The following is a 25,405-nucleotide window of genomic DNA, read 5'->3' as shown; positions in this document are numbered from 1 at the left end:
CCCCCAGCTCCAAGGGCTGAGCCAGGGAGGGACCCCAAAAGGGCACCCCATGATTCCAAGGAGTCTCCAAGCCAGCACTGAGAACATGGGTGCTGCCTTTCCAGCACTTCATTCCACTTCCCAGACCCCAGATCCCAGCAGGATCCCAGGGGGATACATTGCTTCCACCAGCCCCATGCAGGATGAGAACACCCTGCGGTCCATCAGCACCAAAAGTCCTCAAATGCAACACTCTGTCAGCACCCACCAAGTTTCCAAGAGTTTTAAAGTTGCAGAGAAATAAAACCATTTTTACATTTTTTAAAACAACCAAAGGTGGAGGGTTTTTTGCCTTTTTTTTAGCTACAGCTGTAACTCGAGTGTCAGCGTGAAGCTCTCCACACACACCTCCAGGCATCTGGGGAGAGAGGGTCCATACTCCAAGAAAAACCAACTCCAGGATGCTCCGGAGCCCAGCAGCTCCCTGGTTGTTTTTAAGTGCACGCCATCGGGAATGTCATTAATATTCCCACTGGCTTGGTGCCCCGAAAATGTCCCGTCCCCATCAGGGGGTGACAGGGAGAGTGCACAGTGTGGGCAAGCACGGGGGGTCTGTGGTGCTGCTGGGTGTGGGGGCTCCTGCTCTCTCTGCCAGCACCGGGACCCTCCTGCTCCCTCCCGTGGGATCGGGGGCCAGGAGCCGGCTGGCACAGAGCTGAGGGGAGGCCACGGACACAACTCCTACCCCCTCCCCAAAATACCCAACCAGTGTGAAAATCCATTCCCCAGCCTGCACATCCACAGGCAAAGCCCGTGGGACCCCAGGCTGGCACCCCAAGGACACCCCAGTTCCCAAACACTTCCACAACCCTCCCATCCTGCCACGCTCCTTGCTCCCTCCCCAGCCGGGGGCTGCTGCGCTGGGACCCAGCCTTCCTCCTCCTCCTCCTCCTCCTCCCGCCGTCCTGGCCAGTCTCATCCACACCACTCTGCCGTTAGATAAACTTCCTTTCAAAGGAGTCTGCTTAATCCTCTATCTCCCCTCGGTCAGATCCCGCTCCAGCTGCCGGCGGGGCCGCGGGGGGAGGAAGAGCCGGTCGCTGCTGAGTTATGAGCTATTTCTGACTCACGTCTACAACTTTCACAAGTCCTTTTGCAACACAGAAAGGGAGGAGGGGAGAGGAAGGAGATCCAGTTCGCTCCGGCGAAGCCGCTGGCCAGATGGGCAGGGAGGGGAGGCTGGAGAGCAGCAGGGAAGGGGAGGACGGGATGTCCAAGCAGCAGCACGTGTATCCAGCAGGGAACACGGTGGGGAGAGCACCGAGGGATAGGCAGCAGGAGTGCAGGGACACACACCCACGGAGGGGAGCGAGGCGCCAGTTACCGGAATCTGACTTCACCCTCGCTGCCTTTGTCCTCTGCAGACATTTTCCATGCAGTGACTGCATTTCCTTCCTGCGAGCACCGCTGGAAAAAGCCGCCTGTTTGTGCCGCAGGAGCCCTGACTAATTCCCACTGCTCGTACCCAGCTGCTGCTTCCCAACCCGGAGGGGCAGCCGGGGGTCCCGGGCTCTCCTGACCCCCGGGAGCCCCAGGACCTGCTGCTGGCTGGCTCAGCCGTGCCCTGGCTCTCCAAGTTGGGAGAGGAGCTCGGGATTGCCCATCCCAGCCCGGCTCCCGCTGCCCTCCCACTGCCACACGGCTCAGCCTGGCACAGGCAGGACCTCCAGCTCCGAGAGCGCTTGTGCTAATTACTTTCCTTTGTTAATTAAACCCACGTGGCTCTAATAAGGTAACCTGCTGTTCTCCGATAAATTTAATTAGCCTGAAGGGAGAGCCCCTCCACACAGCTATTTAAATTGTCACTTTCCATCGCTTGGGCTTTGCTTCTTCCTGCCTCCTCCTCTCTCTCCTCACCCCTCTTCTGCTCCTTCTCTTCCCATTTTCAGCCCCTTTCCTTTGGCAGAGCAGTGGAGCAAAGGGGTGGTCCCCCCATCCCTCTGGGAGCAGGATGCTGTGCCCACCCAAAGCCCCGCTTCCCTGCCAGTGCTACAAATCCCACCTCAACCAGGCCTCTGTCCCAGCAGCTGTCCCACGTGGGAGGACTTGCCCTGGCTCCAGCCCCTGTGCCACACTCACTGCACCCAGCACTGAACCCTGGGAAACTCTGTGCCTCCCAGTCTGAAATGTGTCCCACAGTAAGGTGGCACATGGTCACCTTCCCCCCCACACACACTCCTTTCTCCTCTGGAGCCAACCCTTCCCTGGCATCCCCCTTTCCCACCACATCAGCACAAAATGGGGACCATCCCCCCAGAAAAAAAAACTCCCAAGAAATTTCAGGAACTTTACAGAGGATTTAACTCTCTGTGTTCTCCAGCCATCCCGAGCAGGGAGGTGACCCGTGGCCTGTCCCACGCCTGCAGCCAAGCCCTTCCCACCCAGGGGGTGATGGGGGACACGTGCTGGGGGCTCACCTGCACTGCTGGCTGCTTGCCCTCGTTGCTGCTGGGGGAGCTCAGCCCCGTGGCCTGCTGCAGCAGGAACTGGCGTGCCACCTGGAGAGCCTGCAAGAGAGACACAGCACCATGGGCAGGAGGAAGGCTGCCCTCTTCCTCCTCCTCCTCCTCCTCTGGGCACACTCCCCCTCCAGTTCTGGTTCTCCATGGCTTTGATTCACGGGGTGCGAGGGATGCACGAGGAGGGCAGCGTTCCCTGCCACACCAGTATGACCAGTACACACCATTCCTACCCCCCAGAGCCATGGAAGGCCAGGGGAAGCTGGGAGCAACTCCATCCTCTTCCAGAACCCCCCGCCCCATCTTTAGCAGTCTCCAGGTCCAGCAGCCCCGTGCCACTGGCAGACTGCCCCGAGGGTCATTCCCAGACTCCAGCCCTGGCACAGGTGTCCCCTGGCCAGGCACAACCAGTACCTGACCAAAGCTCCAGCTCCTGGTTTATTCCACCCTTGCATGGAGCCACCACCACAGTTCTGCTGCCGCTGATGTCCCTCGTGTCTAAAGCACTGTGCATATTTAATTTTACATCTGATTGTTACATTGGAGCACCAGAAAGTTCCAGCCACCACCCAGACTTGGGTGAGGCCAAGTGCAGGATCACACCCTGAATCAATCCATGAATGTGTCTGCACGGAGTTGATGGTGGTGCAGGAGATGTTCAGCAACTCCCACAAGCAACTCCCACTAAACCTGCTTATTGCTGGGGGTGTTTGCCTAGAAAAAGTGATGGGTTTCCTTAAGCTGTTTACAGGGATGAAGGCATTTCGCTGGGAATCACACCACAGGCAAAAGAGGGAGAAACCAACATAAATCAATCAAATACACTTGTGAAACACACCCAGGCACAACTGAGCCGTGCACAGCACTGTGGACAGCTGGAGAAAGCAGGGGAAATGAAGGAAAATCCTGTGAAAAGACAAGAAGGAGAGAGGAGCAAGTGTGAGCTGAGAAAAGGAGCTTCACTGAGGAGCTGGGAGCCAGGAGAAGGAATAAAGCTCTGAGGAAAACAACCCGCTGCTCCCAGACCTGCTTCCCCCTTTGCTCCTTATTTCTGCTTTTAAAGAATTCTTTTCCTTCCTTCTGTTTTTTTTTGGGCATGTTTCTGAACAAGCAGGGTATTGTGGCCCTGCCTGCAGGACAGGGCTGCATTAGGGCCAGTGCAGGGTCCCTGCCTCTCATCCCCCATAAATCCCTGCCCGGCTTCCAGGAGCAGCCCTGCACCCCGAGGAAGGGCTGCTTGCTAAATCCCTGTGTTTCCAGCTAAAAAGAATAAAGCCCAGCCTTGTGCACTGCCTCTCCATCCCTCCCTCCCAAACCCACTGGCACATGGAGCAGCACTGCCCGTGGCACCCGAGGATGCACCTCAGCACAGAGCTCACCCTGTGACTGAAACCAAGGAGCAGCCACAGCACCCCAAGACAGGGCCACTCCTCAAATGGAGCATCCAAGAAAACTCATTCCCTGCATTTTAGGTCCCCCCCGTGCTCCTTTGCACAGGGTTTTTTGGGAAGAGCATATGAACAGATTTAAAGCAAAGGATGCCTGAGCTGTACCATGTTATTTTTTGGTGGATAAATCCACCCAACCTGCTCCGTGCAGGAGGACAGGCACTACAAGAGCACTTGCAAAATGAGAGGGAATTTAAAGCTGCTGCTGAATCTGGAGGCTGAGCAAAAGGTTTAACAGATACAGTCTTGCTTATATCATTAAAAAAATTATAATTTCATAGCAAGGGGCCCAAACCCAACAGCTGTGCCCCAGACGCAGCACTGGGCACCCTCTGCCCTGCCTGGCTGTGTTTGTCACCATCATACGAACCAAACAGCCCCAAGAAAGTAAAAAAACAAGGAGTTCCAAAAGCAGATGGATCCTAATTTTATATTCCTATGACGAATTACCAGGGCTGCATCCCAGGATTGCCCCCAGCTTGGTGTGCCCAGCACGGCAACACCCAGAGCTGCCCCACGGCCACTGAGCACCCCTGGGGGTACTCAAAAGCTACACAACCACTAAACTGCAAACTCACTTCATCCAAACAATTAAAAACTAAAATCCTGGAGGACAAACATGGCAATTCACTGCTGGGAATCACGGATGGAACGAGCCCGTGGTCCAGCTCGCGGAGCCGCCGCAGCCCCAGCGCGTCTCTCCACGGGCACGTCACTTCCCTGCTATTAACAGGAATAGATGTGCATCGGTAATGCCAACACAAAAACCATGTGACAGTTATGACAGCTCAAGGTCTGATATTTTAATTACTTTTTGAAATGAAAACAGTAATTCCAGTTAAAAGCCAAGAGTGGAGGAATTCGACCGGCGGCTGCTCAGCGCCGACGCGCGGCACGTCCAAGGCGCCCACCAGGATGGGTGCTGGACTGTGGCTGCACCCTGTGTCCCTGCACCAACTGCCTCAGCTTATCTGCTTTTCCACCTGTCCTTTAACAGAGGTTTGCACAGATTTGGTTTCTCCATGCACACCACGTGCAATTCCTGCGGTGTTTGTAAGGGCCATCTCACAGGGGTGACCCGGCGAGGCAGGTCCCTGCCCCAGCCCAGCAAAAACCAGTGCAACAGGGACAGAAGAAACAGCAAAGAGAGGAAAACCAGAAGGGACATAATTCCAGCACCAAGTGCCACGCAGGACTTCTCCCAGAATTTCTCTTTCTAAACCCAAACAGTGGCTGGTGCCACCGAGCCCCCAGCGCCCGCCCGGCTCGGCCCCACCGCGCCGCCTCTCAGGGGGGAATTTAATTCACTCCCCGCTGGCTCTCTCACTTTGTTGTGCTCTGAAGCACGAAATTACAAGATTTAGAGGAAAAAAAATGACATGGCCTTACAATTGCACACAGGGGCCTCTCCACCAGCGCCCCAGAGCTGCCCCCTCCCTCCCTCACCACCCGGCAGCGATTCCCACTCCAGCCTAAGCTGAGCTCAGCCTGCAAACAAGGGATGAAAACCTGTTGCACGGCTGCACAAAGCACGTGGAGCACCAAGGATGGAATTTTGGGATGCAGAGCCGCTGGTTATCTGCACTTGTTGCCCTCCCAGGGCAGGAGGAGCAGCCCAGATGCTGGGAGACAAAGCCTTTCCGTAGGGAGGAGCAGGGAAGGCGTCATCCACAGGCTCTCCTTGGGGCTGAGGAGATGGGAAAGCAGAAGGAAGAGTCCCCTCGTGGGAGTGGATGGGCTTTCACCTCCCAGCTCTGGGAACCAGAGAAAAAGTGATTGTTTTAAAAAAGCCCCTCTCCTGCTGCACGGTGTCATCCAGCAGTGGTAATTGGGAACGAATGGGTTGTGTCAGCTCCTGGATGGCTCCCTTTGATCACCAAATTATCCCATAAAAAGTTTGTAATGTCTCAGGCACATCCAGAGCTGATGTGGTTTGGCTTTGCCCTCCCCAAGAGCAGCAGCAGCAGCACATTCCAGGGCTGAGGAAGAGGAAGGTGACTCAGGCTGGGGAAGGCCCTCAACTCCCTCTGGCTGTGCAGGGACATGGAACACACCAGGGATTGCAGGGAGAGATGGGAGATGCTGGAAGGTGTGTGCTGGGGTGGGGAGGGGGTCAATAAATAAACCCTGCTGGGATTAATCCTTAATTCTTCCCCCACAGGCTTGTGCTCCAGCCTGTGAGGCTCCATAAATTCACTCCTGCACATGATGGAGGCTCCTCCAGACACCAAGAGGGGCAGATTTTGGCTGCCTTCCTCATGGCAAACACCACAAACTTCCCTTTCTCCCACAGGGAACACCAGGTCCCACTTGGTCCCAGCCCTGGAAAAGCGCAGGTTGAGGAGTCAGTGGCTCCCATCCCAACCAGGATCCCACCCTACAGCCTGGATAACGTTGGATTAACCCCTCATCCCCGCCTGGTTGCCCTTTTCTCCTCAAAACCTGCCCGAGCAGAGCCTCTCCAGGGCCTCCCAATTGGGAAGAAACAGGTCAAGAGGTTCAAAAAAGTTTGGAGAGGGTGGAGACATCCACAGGTCTTCCTAAAAGCACAAGCCCCAGCCTCCCAAAAAAAAAAACCCAAAAACCACCCAAACAAACCCAACAAAAAATCATAATACAATGGAAAATCTTGCCTGGGATATTTTAAATTCCCTTATTTACCAGGTATTTCACTTTATGACGACAGAGTTTTTAATTCCACCCAGCAGTGCCCGGACGCTCCAGCTGCCGGAGCCAGGAGCAGGGTCACCACCATGGAAACTGCTGCCCAAAATTAGCTGAGTGATTTTTTACCTGGATCAAAGCTTTACATGGGGTTTTACCCTCCAACGAGTGAAAAACCACCTGAACATGACATCAGACCGAGAACTTTGCAGGGAAAGAGGACCTGTAAGAGAGTTCGTATCTTCCCTTTTCCCTCCGATTCTTTCAGAGGGTGGAAAGGGGCTGGGAAGGGATGAAAAAAAATGGCAAAAAAGAAAAAGGAAGATTTTTTACACTAACCTCATAAAAATGACATCGTCACATTCCAGGATTAGAGCCGTTAAAACAACACACAGGGATATTTTTAGCTGGATATTAACAGTAAATGATGCCATATTGAGGAGCACTTCCACCAGCCCAGCCCGGCCCCGCTTAACCAGAACCAAATGACTCCAGGAGATCCAAATTAACAAAAATGACACAATTCTTCACAGGGAAATAAAAAAAAAAAAGTAGTTTTTACACCCAGCTCCATGTCTGTGTCCCAGCCCCAGCTGTGCTCCCCTGCTCTAACGCTCCTGGACTTTATTAATCTGCTCTTGCCTCCTCAGTCCTCGCAGGCCAGGGGTTAAACCCATCCCCACTAATGAAGAACACAAGGAACATGCTCCTGACAATCCCATTCCATGGAAAAAAAGGGGAAAAAAGTGTAAAAAAAAAAGGTTCCTGCATTTGTCCTCAGTAAAATATGAAATATGAATCAGGGAAGCAAATAGAGAGATGAGTTTCACTTAAGTGCTCCAGCCTCGTTTTTATCTTAAATACCCTAATAATAGCGGATTACACAATATATTTGAGATGTGATCACATGTTTTATGGAATGGTATCTCTCTGAGGGCAGCAAAGTGCCTCTCCTCCCCCCTCCACACCCTTCCTCAACTCCCAAAAAGGTCCCATTTGCTTCTTTTCAAAAACAAGACTTATTTTTGTTTATTATTCCCCATTTCTTTGACGTCTGTCTGCAATAAACTGCACTTTTTAATGTACTTTTTGCATAATAAAATAACACCAAACAACGCTAGAGCAGCTGGATTTTCCAGATGGCTCCTTTTCCAAGGACTGCAAGCTGGAAGAAGCTCCCGTGCGGTGCCGGACTCGGGGACTTTCCCCACGATTCTCCCAGGACATCCTTGCACGAGCACCTCCACACTTTTCACCCCTGCACCCCAAAGCTGCAATGACCCCCAAGCCCCAGGCTCTCTGCACACCATGGATTTAAACTCCAGCTCCAGGATAAGAGCTGGAAACCCGGGGTTTTTTTAGGAATCAAGGAAACCCTGGAGAACCCAAAGCCATGGAGAGCAGCACCCGTTGCCTGTGCAAAGCCCACCCCTGGGTCTCCCCTCGCTCCATCACTCCTGATACCAAACCAGAGGATCTCCCTCCTGCTCCCAGCCCAGGGATGTGACTCCCCCATCACCCCACTGCCCCCGTTTCCTGCCCATCCCTCCTCCGCCGGGAATCCCAGGGGGGCCTGGCATGGCAGGAGGGGCCAGCGGGGCCCTCTGGAGCCCGGCAGTGCCAGAGGTCCCACCACGTTCCCACAGCAACGGTGGGGGGGTCCCGGGCCCTCCCGTGCCCCCGGCCGACCTCTCCCCTCCGCCAACCCGGCACAAAGCGGGCGGGAGCTATTCAGGCTTTTCAGCCCAATCCCACCATTGAAATCCAGGGATTTACCCCAGAGCCAGCCCCTGGGCTGGGGGAGAGCGAGGCAGGGGAGGGGGATGCTCCTTCCCCACCCCATCCCACTCTCCTTTCGGATCTGCCCCTCTTCCTCTCCTGCTCTCCCTTCAGACACTCCGGACCACGGGATGCTCTGCAGTCGCACGGATAGGGAAGGACAGATGGACAAGGATGGTGATGGAACGCTGTGCTCCGTGGGGGAGCAGAGCTGGAACCGAGCTGGGAGCCCCTGTCTCAGCAAACCAGGCTGGTGCTGCCGGACACCCACGGCCTCTTGCTCTGGGGACATCCCAGAAGCCACAAAACAGCCTCGGGGGTCCCTGAGCACCCAATGACACACCCCTCTCCCCTCAAAATCTCACCCAGGGCACCCATCTCCAGCAGCACCCTCAGAGAGGAGCCTGAACCCACAAAGTCCCTGCAAAGAGCTGTCTGGGTTCACCCCGTGAAGGGGGTGAAAGCAGAGGGGCCACGGGCACTGGAAAAGGTCCAAACCAGACAAAAACAGGGGCAGAGCACGAGCCCCCGGGAGCTGCATCGCCCAAACAAACCCTCACCCCTCCAGGCTTCCAAATGCTTCTTGGGCATTTCATAAAGTTCAGTAAGAATAAGGATTGAGTGCCGACATTTCGGGAGCCGGGATGGATCAGCCGGGAATAGCCCAGTGGTGCGAGAACCCGGGGCGAACGCTGGGATGCTCCCGAGGATGGTGCAAAGCCTCCATAAAGCACCTAATTGTCCAAAACTCCCGATATGGGGACATTTATTCCTGACCCCAGCTGGTGCTCAGCCTGCTCCCTGAAGCAGGAAGATTGATAGTCCTGGGGATGGGTCCTCCCCCTTCCCAAGGCGCTGGCACTGCAGATGCCATTTGGTTTTGGAAGTTTACCAAACCCTCTGCCTTAATAATTCCATGTGCCAACAAGCTTCCCGGGGTGATCACACCAGGAACCCGAGAGAAGAAATGCAAAAGGGTGAAATTAAACATCAGCCCTGCTTTGGGCAGGGCAGGATGCACCGGGCGAGCCCGGGGAGCATCCCCAGGGATGAGCCGCCAGCACAGCGCTCTGCTTCGGAAAAGCCCTTTTTAATGCTGATTTTCTGGAGGAGATACCCTGTTTCACACCCACGATTTGCATCATTTTGGCTGTGTGGGATCACGGGTCTCCCGTTCACACCCACCCCCCCCCCGGCTCCGGGTGTCACACGGCGAAATTCGGGGAGGGGAAATTCGGGGAGGGGAAATTCGGGGAGGGGAGCGCGGGCGGCTCCTCGGCGGGCACTGGCAGGAGCATTACACGCATGATTACCCCTCGGATCCGGGGAACAGGGGCTTAACTGCGTGCGAAACGGCTGTTATCCAGGTAATGGATTTACAGCACTCACTACTAAAGTATCAGACACAGCAATTTTTTACAGCTTTCACGCTGGAATTTATGGCTCAGGGAGGCGATCTCCGTACGAGGCAGGGATCATTGCCTTATTTAGTAGCCGAGGAGGAAAATTTATGTTTTTGCCAAAGTTTGTTTTGAAAGGTAACCTGCAGGCACGGCCCCCCCTCCCTGTGGCTGCCCGAGGGGACGTGTGTGCCAGGGGCCCCCCGAGGGGCACACACGTGTGCCCAGGGACAGAGCTGCTGCACACACATGTCACGGTCACACGTGTTCTCAGCCATGTGTGTGAGGTTAATTCTTCAGCTGAAGGCACCAGGAGCCCCAAGGAATGGGGGACCAGCTCCGCTCACCCACCTGGACAACCAAATACAGACTTGGAGAACACCTGCTCTTGTGCTACAGCCAAGGGCTTTGGCCTCACATTCCTCCTCTTCCTCACCACTTTCCCAGGCCAATGGGGGACAGAGCAGGCAGGATCTCCCCCCTCAAAACAGAGCCATCTCTGGGGCACCGGGAACCCCGGGGGTAGATGGGCTCCATCTCCTGAGGGACGTGCACCCCAAGGACAGGCACCTGCTTTTTGGGGCAGCACCTGCACCCCGGCCTCAACAGGGACGACCAAGCCTGGTGGAACCCCCGGGACGAGGAGGGGTAAAACCAAGTGTTGCCCCCAAACCACACCCTCGAAAGACCCAGTTCTGTGCTGCCTCGTGTAAGGCTGGCAAGAAGGAGCGGGGGTGTCCGTCCTACCTGCTGCTGCTGGAAGTGCAGGAGCTCCACGGGGCTCATCTCTCCGTTGGCCTCGCCGGCGGCTCCGTCGCGCCCGCCGCCCCCCGCGCCGCCCCCGCCGCCATCGGGCTGCTGGCTCAGGCTGCTCACCCCGTTCTGGGCAGAGGGAGTGGAACGTATCGTCTCCGAGGCAGATTCAACCATCATGACTCGCTAGCAGGACCTGAGGAGGAGGAGGAAGGGAGAGCAGAGGCTGAGAACAGAGTCTGGGATCCCTGGCTGGCATCCCCATCCCGCCTGCCCTGCCCCTGATCCCCGTGACATCCTGCAGGGGTGGGATGTCAAACCCTGCCCAGTTTTAGCCGTGTTCAATTTACCCCAAAAAATAAACGTGCAGCAGCATGAGGTGCCACAGACACTCTGTCGGCCCTGCACATCTCTGGGCAAGGCAAGTGCAACCCGTTCCTCAGGAAAACCCATGATTCCAGCTTTCTCTGAGCCTGATGCAAGACACAAAGCCCCAGGAATCCGGGTATTTTCACTGAATCCCAAAATATTTCACTTTGAGATGCTGGAGACAGCACAGCTGGAGTCCCAGCGAGGCTGCACACGGAGTGCGAGGAGCCTGTGCCACAGATCTCTGTGAAAATCCCAGCAAAGTTGAAACACTTCCTCAAAGTGCTTCAGCTCCCAGCAAACCAGCACTTCCCAGCAGGAAAAACCACCTGGCAGGAAAAACCAGCCGGCAGAGGGTTTGCTGGCAGGGTGAGGAAGCCCAAAGTTTCGGCAGAGCTGGGACACAGCAGCGAGAACACAGTGATACATCAGCTGGAAAATCCTCCCTCCCTCCCAGCCTTTGCTCAGTTGGCTTGGATTAGTGGGCAGGTTGTTGGTCATGAACCTGAGGGTCCCCTTTTCTGGGAGAAACTCCTGGATCTGGGCTGGCACTGGAGGAAACAGAACCACCGCATCCAACATCAATTCCTGCCACTCCTACAGCATCCACAGAACCCCTGGGGCCACATCCAGCCCTGACACACACACGGAGCGATCAGGGGTGAGGGAACCCCCCCAGAGTGAGGGGCTCTCCCTCCTCCCAGCACACTTTCCTCTGTGGAAAAGCAGAGGACAGTTTTATCCCATTCCATCCCTCTCCATCCCCGCCGGCGGGTGCCGGTGTGGGATCAGCCTCACCCAGCACCGCTCGCAGAGTTTGAAACAAGAGGGGAATAAAGAGGACAGGGAGAAGCAACACTGCCTCTCCCTTTTTTTTCTCCCCCTCTTTTTTCCCCATTTCCTCCCCCCCGCCCCAAAAGCCGGAGAGACAAACCACGAACAACATAATTGCTGAAATGTGGCGTGTAATAATCGCTATTCAGGGCTGATCATTCATATTAAACAGGGTGCAGCGAGCTGCTCATTTGCATGTTTGAGATTATATGCATTTCAAAAGTCATTTCCGCAGGGTATATGACTGACATTAATTCCCATGGGGAGCTGCTGGTTCCCTCCCACTGTCCCAGTGCTCCCGAATCCACACAGGGTGACACACCAGGAGCTGCGGGACAGTTCAAGGTTAACGGGATTACTGGGATTTGGGTTTGGTTGAAGCACAGGAGAAGGAATGAGAGCATGGCATGGTTGGAGCAGCTTCCCAAGGCTCGAGAAAGGATGAGGTGTTCACAGGATGCTGCGTTAGCAGTAAAAATCTAGAAGAAAGACAACACTTTTTGCCTTAAAAACTACATTTGTTCCTTCCCCCTTTTCAATTTCAAACAAATGCCTGCAGAAATATTAAATTATTGCTGTTCCTATTCCCATTTTCCTTCCGAAATCCACGGCCTGCTCTGTGTTTTGACCAGGCACCACAGGGAGTGCCGGGCTCTGCCCATGTCCAGCAGTCACACGGCATCACCACGGCCAGAAACTCGTCGGGATTCAAACGGGGATTTGACTTTTATACGGAGAACAAGAATATCCAGAGTTACAACAGGAAGTATTAAAAAAGGGAAAAAAAAAAAGGTTTTGGAAAGGATATAAAACTTTCCTGGCTTCGGGCATAAACTGAAGCTTAACTATTGGGAATTAGGAGGAAATCTCTTCTGGTGGAGGAGCTGTGGGCTCGTTCCGGCGGCCCCGGCCCTGCCAGAGGCGGGATGCTGGAGCAGATTCCCGCAGGCCGGGTGATTCCCGGAGCCGGGGACACCGGGCCAGTTGGGTTCCCTCTCCAAGTCTAGTAAAACTCGACTTCCCGTTCCCAAACCCTACGGGATGCTGGAGCGTCTGGGATCCCAACGCTGCAAGGGAAGTCATAAAAGAAAGTCATAATAATAATAATAATGAAAATATTTCCATTCCTATAAAAGTTTTACAAAACCTTAAAGAAAAAAAAAAATGAAGCCAGTGTCTGCACCGTTATAAAGTGGATTTAAACTAGGAATGAGCACTTTTCCAGCCAGGACTGATCTGGGATGACTGAGGCTACACTGGGAAGAGTGAAACTCAGCCTCGCGAGCGGCTGCGATGCCGAGCACACGTGCAGCCCTGCACACAGCCAGGGGGGATCCACAGCATCCCAGCTCCTGCTTCTCATCTACTGCAGTTCAAACACAGCCAGGATTTCAGGGATTCTCCATACGCTGGTATCCGGAGGGTCTAATCAGGATCAGACCTTCCCCCAGGCAGAAAGGCAGGGACCGCGTCCACACAACACCCGGATAAAGTGGGAAAGGGTGGGTTTAGTTAAAAGGGGAGGGAGGGAGGAGCCCCCTCCAATGGCAACAGCAACAGAAGCTGCGCCAGTGGATCGTTAATTACCATTAATTACCATTTCAGACTCAAAATCTCCTCGCTGAACCACCGCTCTGCCTTTTTTTTCTTCCCTTTTACTCAACCACGCACCTTCCGTAGGACAAAGAAAAGGAAACGGAGATTACAAACGGAGCAACGAATCCCCCTGCCTTCAGCGGGACCATATGGCAACGAGGGTGTTTTAATTACCCTTGCTTTTAATTAACAATTGCTTCGTCTGAGCAGTAACATTTCCTTGACATCCCCCGACTCGCCGCGAACCCGCGCGGTGCACGTGCCACGCCGAGTCATCAATCCCGCTTTATTGACATCCATCCCTCCCGCAAACAGGCACCATCCCAGGGTTTTCCAATTAACACCTCCACACTCTCTAATTAGCGCAATTAACAGGCTGATGGATGCCCGGAGCTTCCCTGCGAGGGAGGGGGCGGATCAGCTGCCGGGATGTTGGACACGGCTCCCGCCGCATGCGAGCGACACGCGTGTGCCACGCTTCCCGTGGGAGCACCACGTGTGTGCTGTGCCACGGAGCCTGGCACTGCCACGGAGCCTTCTGGAGCACCGGGAGAAAGGGAAGGATGGACACAGAGGCAAGAGAGAGACGACGGACTCAGAACAAACACTTGCACCAAAGGATATGGGATCTTCAGGAGCAGGAATAACAGATTTACAGTGATTTCTCCCCAGAAGCTCCCAAGGAATTTTGGGGTGTCCAGACCCACCCAAAGCGATGCCACTTCTCCACCTGATTCTTCTCCACGGACACAAGAATTAAATGGCACCTCTTGGCCCCTGGGACCTGCAGGAACAGGTACAGCCCCACCACGACCTCCTCAGAGCAATTGCCTCAACACCTATTTTAGCAGCTTTCCCTATTTTTAATTATCCTTGATACCATGATCCTCAGGGGCTCTGTAACTTTGGGCTGCCCTTCACGGGCTGCCAGAGGGACCAGTGCCACGTATGGGCCCAGTGCCACAGGCACCTCCTCCCCACTGCCCCTGTCCTCGAGTCCCTGTCTCCAAATCCCTGTCCCCAGACACTGGGGGTGCCCCTCGGCCTCAGTTTCCCCAGATCCAAACTCAAAGAGCTCAAAACCGTCACCCAAGGAGGAATGAGGAAGAATGGTGGGAAACACCAGGGGGAAAATGCTCTCACATCTCCACGAGCTCAGCAAGGCCCTGGTGATGAACCAGCACGGGACAGCAGAGGTGACACCACACACTGACACACAGCACAGCACTGAGATGCTCCAGAGGCTATTTCCGCCCTTCCCACCACATCCCAGCCCCAACGTGCATTTTCCAGACCCTTCCTTCCAGCTCCAGCCTGTCCAGGACGTGGAGGGAGCTGAGGCTGCACGCTGGGGGTCCCCCCTCCAGCAGCTGCTCCCACAGGTACCAGCAAATCCTGGAGGCGCAATGGACCCAGCAAATCCCCCCAGAGCTCTCGGAAGTCCGTGGGATGCTCCTCTGCACAGCTGGGGGAAGAGGACTCAGGGAGGATGGATCCCAGGCACCGGATCTGCTCCGAGCTATGGAAAGTTGAGCAGCCTGCCCGTCCTGCTCCGGCACTGGCAGCTTTAGGAAGCGGCTCCTAATCTTGAAAGGCTTCGGCTGGAAGAGAAGCAGCAGCCGGGATTGCTCCGAGAGTGGCTTTTTACCCTTTAATTAACACATAAACACATGGAAATGTGGAAAGGGGATTAAAATAAAAGTCTGGGGGAGCCGAGACGAATCTAGAGCATTACTGTGAATTAGAAGATATTTAAGGAACCAGGGACTGGCTAAGCCCAGGCACTGCTTTAATGGGATCTCACCTCTGGGCACTTTCATCTCCCACTTTCATCTCGCTCCCAGCAACTTCTTTGGGAAGAGCCAGCCTTCGGCGCTCACCTTCACCCCCCGGCTCTCCTCACCTGTCTGGTGCCATCACACCCTGGCCACGCTCACGGGATCACCATCAGGCAGCAGAGAGTGTCCGCTGCTCCACAGAAACCAAGCAAGAACGACCCCAGTGAGGCTCCTCTCCCCAGGAAGGGGAGTCAGATCAGCTGGAAGCACGAGCACCTCAGGCAGGGAAGCCCTGGGACTGTGCTTGTGAGTGGGACACGGCACTGCCCCACCTGCCTCTCCAAACCATGTCCCTCTCCAAACCATGTCCCTCTCCAAACCATGTCCCTCTCCAAACCATGTCCCTCTCCGAGCATCCTTTGCTCTCCAGAGCTCACACCAGACACCCCGACCACAGCCGACCCCACGGCAGATCCCGGTGCCCATCCCAGCAAACCATCCCTGGGGCATTCCCGGAGACACCAAGGGCTGGCTGGCACCTCTCCCAAGCCCTGCCAAGCTTCAAGGAATATCAAATCCCTCCCAGAGCGGACATGGGACTGGCTGAACACAGCCAGGCTGGTGTCAGGCACCGGGGCTGCTGCTCCATCCTGGCTTCCCTGGGCACGTGCCAGGCACCGGGGCTGCTGCTCCATCCTGCTCCATCCTGGCTTCCCTCGCTGTGCTCTTGAAAAGATTAAAAAAAAGAGCCCCACTCCATCTCATTAAGAAAGTAAACACAAGAGCCGTCTAAGTGTCTAATTAAGCTTCTAATTAGTCCCTGCTTGTTACTAATGCAAATTAGATTACGCCGCTTAACTACAGCATGTCCACAACACCCTTGTTAATTGCGGCCTTTTGAAATTAAATTACTCCCTAATTAGCATATCAAAGCCATTGATTCGGAGCCAGGAAAGATGAGGGCAGGAGGAAGCCGAACGCCAAGTTTTGTTAATCAGGGACGTCTAATTAAATAGTGACGTGGAGCATGGGGGGCTCCCGGCTCGCTGCTCCAGAGCCACACGTGGGGGGCCGGGGGACCCCGGGCAGGGCAGCCCCTCGATGGGTGCTGGTGCTCTGCACCCACCATGGACCATCTCTGCGGTGCTGGAGCATCCCGGTGGGTCGGGATGCAGGTCTGGTTCCTGTGTCCCATCAGGTTGGGATGCAGGTCTGGTTCCCGTGTCCCATCAGGTCGGGATGCAGGTCTGGTTCCTGTGTCCCATCAGGTCAGGATGCAGGTCTGGTTCCCGTGTCCCATCAGGTCGGGATGCAGGTCTGGTTCCTGTGTCCCATCAGGTCGGGATGCAGGTCTGGTTCCCGTGTCCCATCAGGTCGGGATGCAGGTCTGGTTCCCATGTCCCATCAGGTCGGGATGCAGGTCTGGTTCCTGTGCCCATCAGGTCGGGATGCAGGTCTGGTTCCTGTGTCCCATCAGATCGGGATGCAGGTCTGGTTCCTGTGTCCCATCAGGTCGGGATGCAGGTCTGGTTCCTGTGTCCCATCAGATCGGGATGCAGGTCTGGTTCCTGTGTCCCATCAGGTTGGGATGCAGGTCTGGTTCCTGTGCCCATCAGATCGGGATGCAGGTCTGGTTCCTGTGTCCCATCAGGTTGGGATGCAGGTCTGGTTCCTGTGTCCCATCAGGTTGGGATGCAGGTCTGGTTCCTGTGTCCCATCAGGTTGGGATGCAGGTCTGGTTCCTGTGCCCATCAGGTTGGGATGCAGGTCTGGTTCCTGTGTCCCATCAGGTCGGGATGCAGGTCTGGTTCCTGTGTCCCATCAGGTTGGGATGCAGGTCTGGTTCCCGTGTCCCATCAGGTCAGGATGCAGGTCTGGCTCCCGTGTCCCAGTGGATGCACACTGGGAGCAAGGCCGGGCTCAAGCTCTGGGAAGTCCCTGTGGAGCTACACCAGCCACTGCAGTGCCAGGTCCAGCCCTGGCACCAGGGAGGGAGCTTAAAGCAGCCTCCAATTCCTCATCTCCAAAAAAAACTTGCTTTCCCTCTGCCCAGTGTGTTCCAAGTGGGAATTCAAAGGCAAAACATCCCAAAATGCAGACGTGGCCCTCTGTGCCCATGGAAGCAGGGTCACCTCCCAAGAACATCCCTAAAATCCTTGGTGACTCTCCCAGGAGCAGAAGAGGCACCTCTCACCTGTAGGATCCCAGATCCAGCTCAGCACAAAACCCCTCATGGCACAGGGGATGCCTCCACCGGGGGTCTTGGCACCAAATAACCCCTTGCCCAGAGCACTGGACTGGGGGGACACGTCCCCTCACCAGCCATGAGGAGTCCACGGATGGGACACTCCCACCTACATCCCCATCCCAGCAGGAATCAACCAGTGTCTGGCACAGACCTGTCCTCTGGAGAAAACCAAACCACCTCTCGGCTCTCACTCAAGTTATCCCCAAACTCCTCCAAAACCTTCAATCCCAAATTCCCAACAGGACATAAATAATGGAGCCACCAGGGAAGGGTCTGAATCCAACAGCAACCAGGGAAAATGACTCCAAGGAGAGTGAAAATGAAACGAACGCCTAATTTTTAAGTTATTTCAATAACTTCCTGAATGACCCAGTTCTTCACGTTTTATAACTTTTCCTCTTTCTCTGTTTTTTTTTTTTTTGTTTTTTTTTTGGTTGTTTTTTTTTTTGTTTAAAGAGGTGGGAAGGGAAAAAAGAAATGAAGGGATGAAGATTGGAAAAGTTTAATAGAGGGAGAAAAAGTCTATTAAAAAAAAAAAATAAGGCAGGCAGCCCGTCTCGGGGGAAGAGCTGAAATATTAAAGAAAGGAAAATCGCTTCTCCGGCTGCCGAGCCAGAGGAGGAGAATAGAGAGGCTGGAAGAGAAGGAGCCGGGCACTTTTAATTGAAAAAAAGGAGATTCAAATGAAATATCCAATATCCCCTGTTAAAGAAAGGAAGAAAGACGGACCCTGGCCGCTTTGCTACGCCGAGAAATTGCTAAAGCCCCAACTTTTCTTTCTCTCCCCCTTCCTCGGAAGTTATAGGAAAGAGGGATGAGAGAAAAGAAGGGGAAAAAAAGGGTCTTTCATACGAGAGGAACTCAAGGGAATGGGGGAGGAGGGCGGGGAGAGAGACCAAGTTTTATTCATTTATTTTATTTTATGAGATGACTAAAAATAATATATTTTAAAAAAAAAAGAAAAAAAAAGGCAGAGTTTTATAATGTCACAGTGTTTGGAAGCAGCAGAGGGAGCAGAGAGGGGGGAAAGCAACTAAGAACAGAAGGGCCAGCTCCAACCACCCGCCGCACGAGCCTCTCTCCCAACGAGATTCAATTAATTGATAACAAGAGGCATCAAATTAATTTTTCAAGGATGTTAGATTTTGATGAAGGAAAAAATCTCTCTGATTTTAATCGGGGCGGCGTTTAAAAGGCATAAATGAATATCCCTTTCTAATCATCTGAGGCGCCGAGGAAGCACCAAGCGGTTAACGTGAAAATTCAAATCGTTTAATTAGGGGGGGGGCGAGGGAAGGTGGTCGTGGTGGGGGAAGGGGACCTGGGGTTCTCTTTTTAAAGAGCTTTATGAAGAAATTATTTTAAAAATTATTTCTTTCAAGCATCTTTGCTCTCTCCCCCCTCTCCCGCCCCGAAACGCAGACGCACTTGTAAAAACCCATCTCGGAGGTTTTTCTTTTGAATAGAGACCGTTCTCCAGCACAATCTAATTAACAAAAATGATAATGAAGAGGGTGGGGAAAAAAAAAAAATCATAGGGAACAAAAAAAGCCCTCCAAACTCCCAGGGAAAAAAAAAAAAAACCCATACCACGGGATGGAGAAGGTGCAGTTCCCACCACGCACAACTCGCGGCCAAGAGCCGCTCTGCGCTTCCACATGGGACGAGGGGTTTAGGATATGGGACAAGGTTTTCAGCACAATCACCCCCCAAATCCTACTAAAATAATTAACAGCAGCTCCCATTGCTGGCGTGGGATGGGATGCAGATGCCACCAACGTGGCCATCATCCCAAATGAATTTTCCAAAGGTTTCTCCCCAAAAATCCCAACTCCGTCCAAGCCTCTCCCCACATGCCCAGTGCCCAGCTCACACTATTTTTTACCCCATCGGCCACAGGCGCAGTGGGGACACACAGCCCTGGTTTACATCCCACCCTGCATTCCTGCTGCAGCATCCCAGCGGTGCCGGAGCCCTCACCCCACCCGGAGCACATGGAACACCCCACACCCCCAAAATCACCTCCGTGCCTCCTGCACGCAGCCAGCCTGGATGGCCCCACACTCACGGGTGTCCCCACAGAGGCACCCGCCTACCAGAGCCTGGGGAACCCCCGGGAGAGGAGAGATCTTCCTCTTGGATAGAGGCACGAAGGACATTGCAAGCTGAGAAAGAGGAGGGCCACGGGAAAGCATCCCAGCTTCCCTGGGAGAAAGGTGTGAGAGCAGCACCCGGCACCCCCGGGAAGGGCGAAGGTTCCCAGCAAGGGGCAGTGATGGGGGAAGATCTTACATCGAAATTAACTCCAAATCGCAGGAGCTGCCCCAGCCCCATCCCCTGGGGAGAGGCTGCAAAGGGCAAGGAAAGAGCCAGGGAGGAAGAAAATGACCTGGATCAGGTGAGGGACACACCGGAGCAGGACGAGGAGCGATGGCAGGGCCATCCCCAGGAGAGACCAGGAGAGACTCGAGTTCCCATGTCACACCCCGGCGAAACTTCCCAGCCGAGCCGTGTGAAGTCAGACCGGAGGTTGCTGAAAGTCTCTTCTGGCCTTTAAATAATCCAGAGGGAAGGAAAAAACAGTCACGGTGCCTATTGAGCAGGAGGGAGGAACTCAGATGCCACAAGTTTTCCCAGACTCCGTCATGTTTGTGCAGAAATTCATCCAGAAAACGCTCTGGTTAAAGGCTCCCTGCTGCATGCCGATGCTTTCCACTGCGAGTCCCATTCCTGTGCAGGAAGAGGCCTGGTTTCCATCCAGAAATTAAGCTGCTCACGAGGAGGGAGAAGAAAAAGGCAGTGCGGGGGAGAACTATCCTTGGGCATTTTCAAACTCCTGGTCTGAAGTCCTTTTTTTTTTGCATCCCAATCGGAGGCACCGTGACCCGAGGCCGGCTCCATCTCACAGCCCTGCCAGAGCCCGTCTCCGCGCTCCCAAACAACTTCCCTGATTTCATTTCTGCACAGCTCAGCTCCTCCATGCACAGACTCAACATCTCCTGGTCTCCCTGGGCACCTGGCACCCTCTTAGAGCAAACCCAGCCCCGCAGACGAACACAGCTCCCGACAGCTCAGCTCGGAGCTGGCACAGGAATAACACCAGACATTTCTCCAGTGCTTTCTTCAAAGCTGGGAAGCAGCGTGCTCGGCAGAGGCTGTGCTGGGATCCTGCACCGGGAATGGTGCCGGGTGGCCACGGGGCCACACTGCCCACAGAGGGGAGCGGGAAGGTGCACTTAATGTTTGGGGTGCTCGGGAACAGAGCAAGGCTCAGCGGAGCATCCCTCCGGCTGCGGGAAGTGTTTCCCCACACAGACCCTGTGCTGAAGTCAAAAGGTCACCAAGGGTGCCCCGTGTTCCTTCTCTCTGTCACCCGGACGAGCCACGTTCATGGGAAGGAGATCTGGTCCCATGGCATCACTCCAGTATCACCCTCAGCATTCCCAGGTCACGCCAATCCATCCACACTCCTGAGCCCTGTGCACCCCCACGGCTCAGCCCGTACCAGTCACACATCAGGACACAGCATCTCCCCAGATCCAGGCAGCAGATCCCTGCTTCGTTTGGGACAGGTGCTGTGCACCTCCCAAATCCCTGCTCATCCCAAGAACAGCGAGAACCCAAACAAGCCCAGCTTCAGGAACCAGGCACGGCCCAGGAGCAGCACCCAGGTGGCTGCTGATTCTCCAGGTTCAGCAGCCATGGAAGGCGTGGGACAGACAGCACTGTGCAAATGTGGGGGGTTATTCCATTAACTGTGCTCCCTCCACCCCTCCTGAAAATAACCCTCAGCCTTTAAAATGTCAGTCAATGATTCACCAACTGCAGTAACACCCCACACTTCACCTCAGCTCTTGCTGCCCAGTCTGGGGACCCTGCGAGCACCTCTGGGTGCTGGGGCAGAAAGGGGCTCGAGGTACCCGGTGCCCCCCTGGCTCCCACTGTGTCCCCTGGACAGGGCAAGACTCCCTCCTGGCCGATGGGAAGCACAGCAAGGCACAAACTGCTCTCTTTAGGGGGGAACCCAGAAACCCCCAGCCCAGGGCTCTCCCATGGGGTCATAGATGAGGGTGCCCACCTTGGACTGGGTGCCCACAGGAAGCTTTGCCCTTGGCAGCTGTACCACAGCTCCTGGCTCCCCGCAGCACCACTCCCCCACAACCAGGTCACATCACACACAGCCCCCTTCCCTGTCCCCAGAGCACATGGCCCTGGGCAGGCAGCGAGAGCTGGGATCACCCATCCTAGGACACGGTGCCACGGGGGCTGTCACAAACCCAGGGGACAGCCCTCATCCTCCCTGAACCAAAAATCATCACATCATAGTGAGGGAAGGCAACAACATCAGGATACAGCATCAGGCAAGACATGAAGAGGACACAGTTTGGATCACCAAGTCCCCCAGGGACACAACCCACCTCCCTGCCCGAGCCACCAGTACCTGTGCACTCTGGCCCCAACACAGTCCACAGCTCCTGCCCACTGCCAGGAGCTTTCAATCACCAATTATTACTTAAAACCTCCCTCTAAAACCAGCAACTTGTGCTTGTTCCCAGAGTGACTCCCAGAGCATCTGTACCCGTAACAGCGAGGACCAGCGGAGACCTCCACGGTGGTCAGAAAGAACCAACCCTGCCATGGAAGGACATGCACGGTCCTTCTGAGGGCAGGGGACAGGGGTCTGTCCTTCTGCACCTTTCCCAGGAGAAGGGGCACAGCCACTGTCTCCTCCTGCATCATCCCAAATCTACAGCTGGAAATCCAGCAGCACCGACGCTCCCCACCGCGGCACCCGCTGCTCCGGCACGGCAGGGACACGAGGGACCAGACGGCACCAACCCTCCCCAAAGCCAGTAACAACCCCAAATGACCCCTTCACCTGCTAAACTCCATCCCATTGCACTCCTAAATGGACCAGACTCATCATCAGGGAGTATTTTAAACCCACCAGAGGGGAATCACTCTGGGTGCTCCCGCTGCCGGCACCGCTGTCGGCACTGGGGTAACTCCTGCGTGGAGCAGGGACGAGGGGGGGTCTGATCCATGGACGGGGCTGCTCCCACAGCTCCGAAGTCTGACCCAGTTTTGGAGCTGCGGCTCCACTTCCAGAGAAAAAGACATTTGTTCAGGGCTTGAGCCCACCAGCATCAAGGGAAAGACTTCAAGGGATTTCGGAACAGGCCACGCTGGGTATAAATAAAAACCCGGGTTCAAAGGAGAAGTGTGAATAACCCGAACAGAGCCGTGCTGACCCCGACCTGCCACCGCAGCCAGAGGGTCCCGAGCATCCTTCAGGGCAGGCAGAGCCCGGCCCTGGGATCCATCCTGTGCAGAGGAGCTGAGCTGGACCCTGCAGCCCCAGAGCTGCAGCCACGGAGCAGAGGAGTTGGGAAAACTCAGACCCAAATTTCAGCACAAATCTTCCGCCTGTCACTGCAGCACAGAGGGGATGGAATGAACACCGTGTCACGCCACGGGAGCGGAGCTCGGCCAGGAATCCCTTCCCAGGGTCCCTCCTGCATGCTCCCACCCCCACCCCCCCCAGGATGGATTTTAGGACATTGTCCTTAACCTGTTTCTCTCAGGAGTGCATTGACTGGGCATCTCCCCTCCCCAACATTTACAACAAACCGAAAACTGGGGAGAGCTTCCCCAAGACCTATCCTACAGATATAGATACCTTCCCCATCCTACAGATGCCTCTGCAGGCTTTATCCCCACCCATCGGGGGCTCCTGTGGAAACCAGGACAGCTCTGACCCCGTCAGGATCGGGTCCCATGCAAAGCCTGCCTGTCCCTTTCCTTCACCTCTGCATGGGGTGCAAGCAGAACCCTACAAACCCACCCCCCAGTGCTGGAGCTGGGCTGCAGGGATGGCAATGGATCCAACTGGAGGGGCTGAGAAGCTGAGACAAATTGGGAGCGATGGGATGGACAGCAGCACCCTCCTCCTTCTCCCCCAGCCCCAGATTTACCCCCTCAGCAGGTGACAAGGATCCCTTTTGTTCTCCAAATGAGAAATCCTGCCGATTTTGAGGGTTTAATTTACTAACAGTGAACATCTGTGGCAGCCTGGCTCCCCAAACCCTGCTCTGGCAGAGCCGGAGCTGAGCACAGGACACAGCAGCAGGAGATGGGGAGGGGGACACCATCTTCTGCCCACAAAACAAACCACATCCCACCAGGACCCTGCTGCAGAAATGCAGAACAGAGGTGGGATTGCTCAATCTGGGAAGAGACTTCACTGCAGGGAAAGCAGGTTGGGGTGTGAAAGAGAAAGCGTAAATTCTCGGGAAACAATCCCAGGGAAAGGCAAAGCTGGAGACAGCACTTTATAAACCCTCGGCTTTGCCCCCACCTGAATCCTCCTTGGCAAAAATCAGGGGTTTTGCAGCTCTGCCTGGCACAGCACATTTCCAAAATTCACATTTCCTGCCACAAAAGTTATGGGGCACTTCTTCCCACGCCTTTATTTTCTCTTCTTCCATTTCTTAATAGGCCCGTATTTCTATTCCAGACCTGAGTTACCCCATGTTCCAGGGAATTTCCCTCCTGCTGTCAGGTCTGGCAGCATCCCACAGGGATCAGCTGGGACACTATGGAGGAAGGACCAACCTGCTGGGTGATGGTGACCCACTGGGAAACCCTCCTGGTGGCACAGAGCACCTCAGCACCTCCTCCTGCCTCTCTCCCAGCTGGGACACGGCAGCTGCAGGAACAGAGCCTGACAAGTGGCACCCAGAGGGGACACAACACCCCAGGGTCACAGGAGAGCACTTCTCCCTCTCCAGTACAAAGTCTCTGCCCAACATTCCCACCCTGACCCTGGTCCAGTTCAGCCAAAAACTCCCAATGCTCAACAAGAAACTTCATCTCTGCCAGGTATTTCCTGCCACAAGTTGTCCCCTCACCCTGGGCAGCTCCTCCAACACACTCGTGACACCCCAAGACATGGCAAGACATTCCCACATGGCCACTCTCTGCCATCCCAGCCAGGCCCTTCCTTCCCCAGGAGCTGGAGGTGAAGCCATCCAGGAGCTGAGGTACCCCCAAAGCCCCCCATCCCTGCAGTGTTTGGGGACAGTCCCGCACCAGCAGCATCCTCCCAGCAGACCCAGGATTCCACAGTCAAAGCAGGATCCCCCATGCTGGAACCCCCATCCCATGGTGGCCAAACCCATGGATGTGCCGTGACCCTGGCACGGGATGGGCGGCACCGACCGAGCCACGAGCCCAGTGCCAGCCCCAGGACAGGAGTGAGCTGTCCCTGGGCCACGAGCACCAGCAGCAGGTCACTGGGCAAACACATCCCCACCAACAGGCACAGCAGACCCCTGGGAGGCAGGAATCCAAACCCCAGGGGCCACCAGACAAAGGAGACGCTCCCGGGATCACGGAATCCCAGCACATCCTTCGCTCTCGAGCACAAGTCCCGGCCTTGTATTCTGCATTGTCACCAACCTCAAGCACTCCTCCGCTGCCCCTTTTCCAAGGATGAAGGCATCTTTTCCCAGTCCATGACAGCTTCTCCCAGGTGCTCCCATCCACATCTCGCTACAGGCGAACAAATAAAGGCCAGTCCCTGGCTCACAGACTCACAGTAAGCAGCAAAATGAAAATCACTCACCTAAAATCTACAGCTTGTGGAATAAACCAAGGTTTGGAAAAAGCAAGTGAAGGGAGGGTTCAGGACCCGAGCTGACAGATCCCAAGGGAAGCTGGCAGTGGGATGCTCAGCCAGCCCTGCCCAGGTCCCGGGAGCTGCCCCAGGTGGCACCGCTGCTGTTCTGTGCCTTTATCAGCCTCGGAGCAGTTAAGTCCCACTGGATAAACCCGGCTCTGCAGCAACCTGGCAAAGGTGTGTTGAAATAAGTTGTTTCATCACCACCTGCTCCGGGGGAGCGGCACATCCCGGCCCATCCCGGCCAGGGATCCATGTTTGTTTAAATGGGAGCAGCATCTCCCTGAGCCTCAGAGCTGCTAAACGCCCTGCACGGCACCCACAGCACAGACCCACCACACTGGGGCTTCCTCCTCC

The 25,405-nt window shown here is 55.1% G+C and overlaps 1 protein-coding gene across 3 annotated transcripts in view; it reads right to left on the bottom strand.

Moving 5' to 3' along the window:
- The window catches only part of FOXP4 (forkhead box P4), a 59,612-nt gene that overhangs the window by 28,240 nt on the left and 5,967 nt on the right, over positions 1 to 25,405 (bottom strand). For all 3 annotated transcript variants that reach the window (XM_064636116.1, XM_064636118.1, XM_064636117.1), the window contains exons 2-3: positions 10,537 to 10,738; positions 2,457 to 2,546 (exon numbers count right to left, since the gene is read on the bottom strand). In XM_064636116.1, the coding sequence (XP_064492186.1) occupies positions 2,457 to 2,546; positions 10,537 to 10,722 (276 nt within the window). In that variant the 5' untranslated portion in view covers positions 10,723 to 10,738. The remainder of the gene's footprint in view (positions 1 to 2,456; positions 2,547 to 10,536; positions 10,739 to 25,405) is intronic.

This window comes from Pseudopipra pipra, chromosome 25 (genome assembly GCF_036250125.1).
Source record: "Pseudopipra pipra isolate bDixPip1 chromosome 25, bDixPip1.hap1, whole genome shotgun sequence".
Classification (NCBI taxonomy): domain Eukaryota; kingdom Metazoa; phylum Chordata; class Aves; order Passeriformes; family Pipridae; genus Pseudopipra; species Pseudopipra pipra.
The sequence above is the reverse complement of the archived record's forward strand: the minus strand, read 5'-3'. Positions and strand labels throughout refer to the sequence as shown.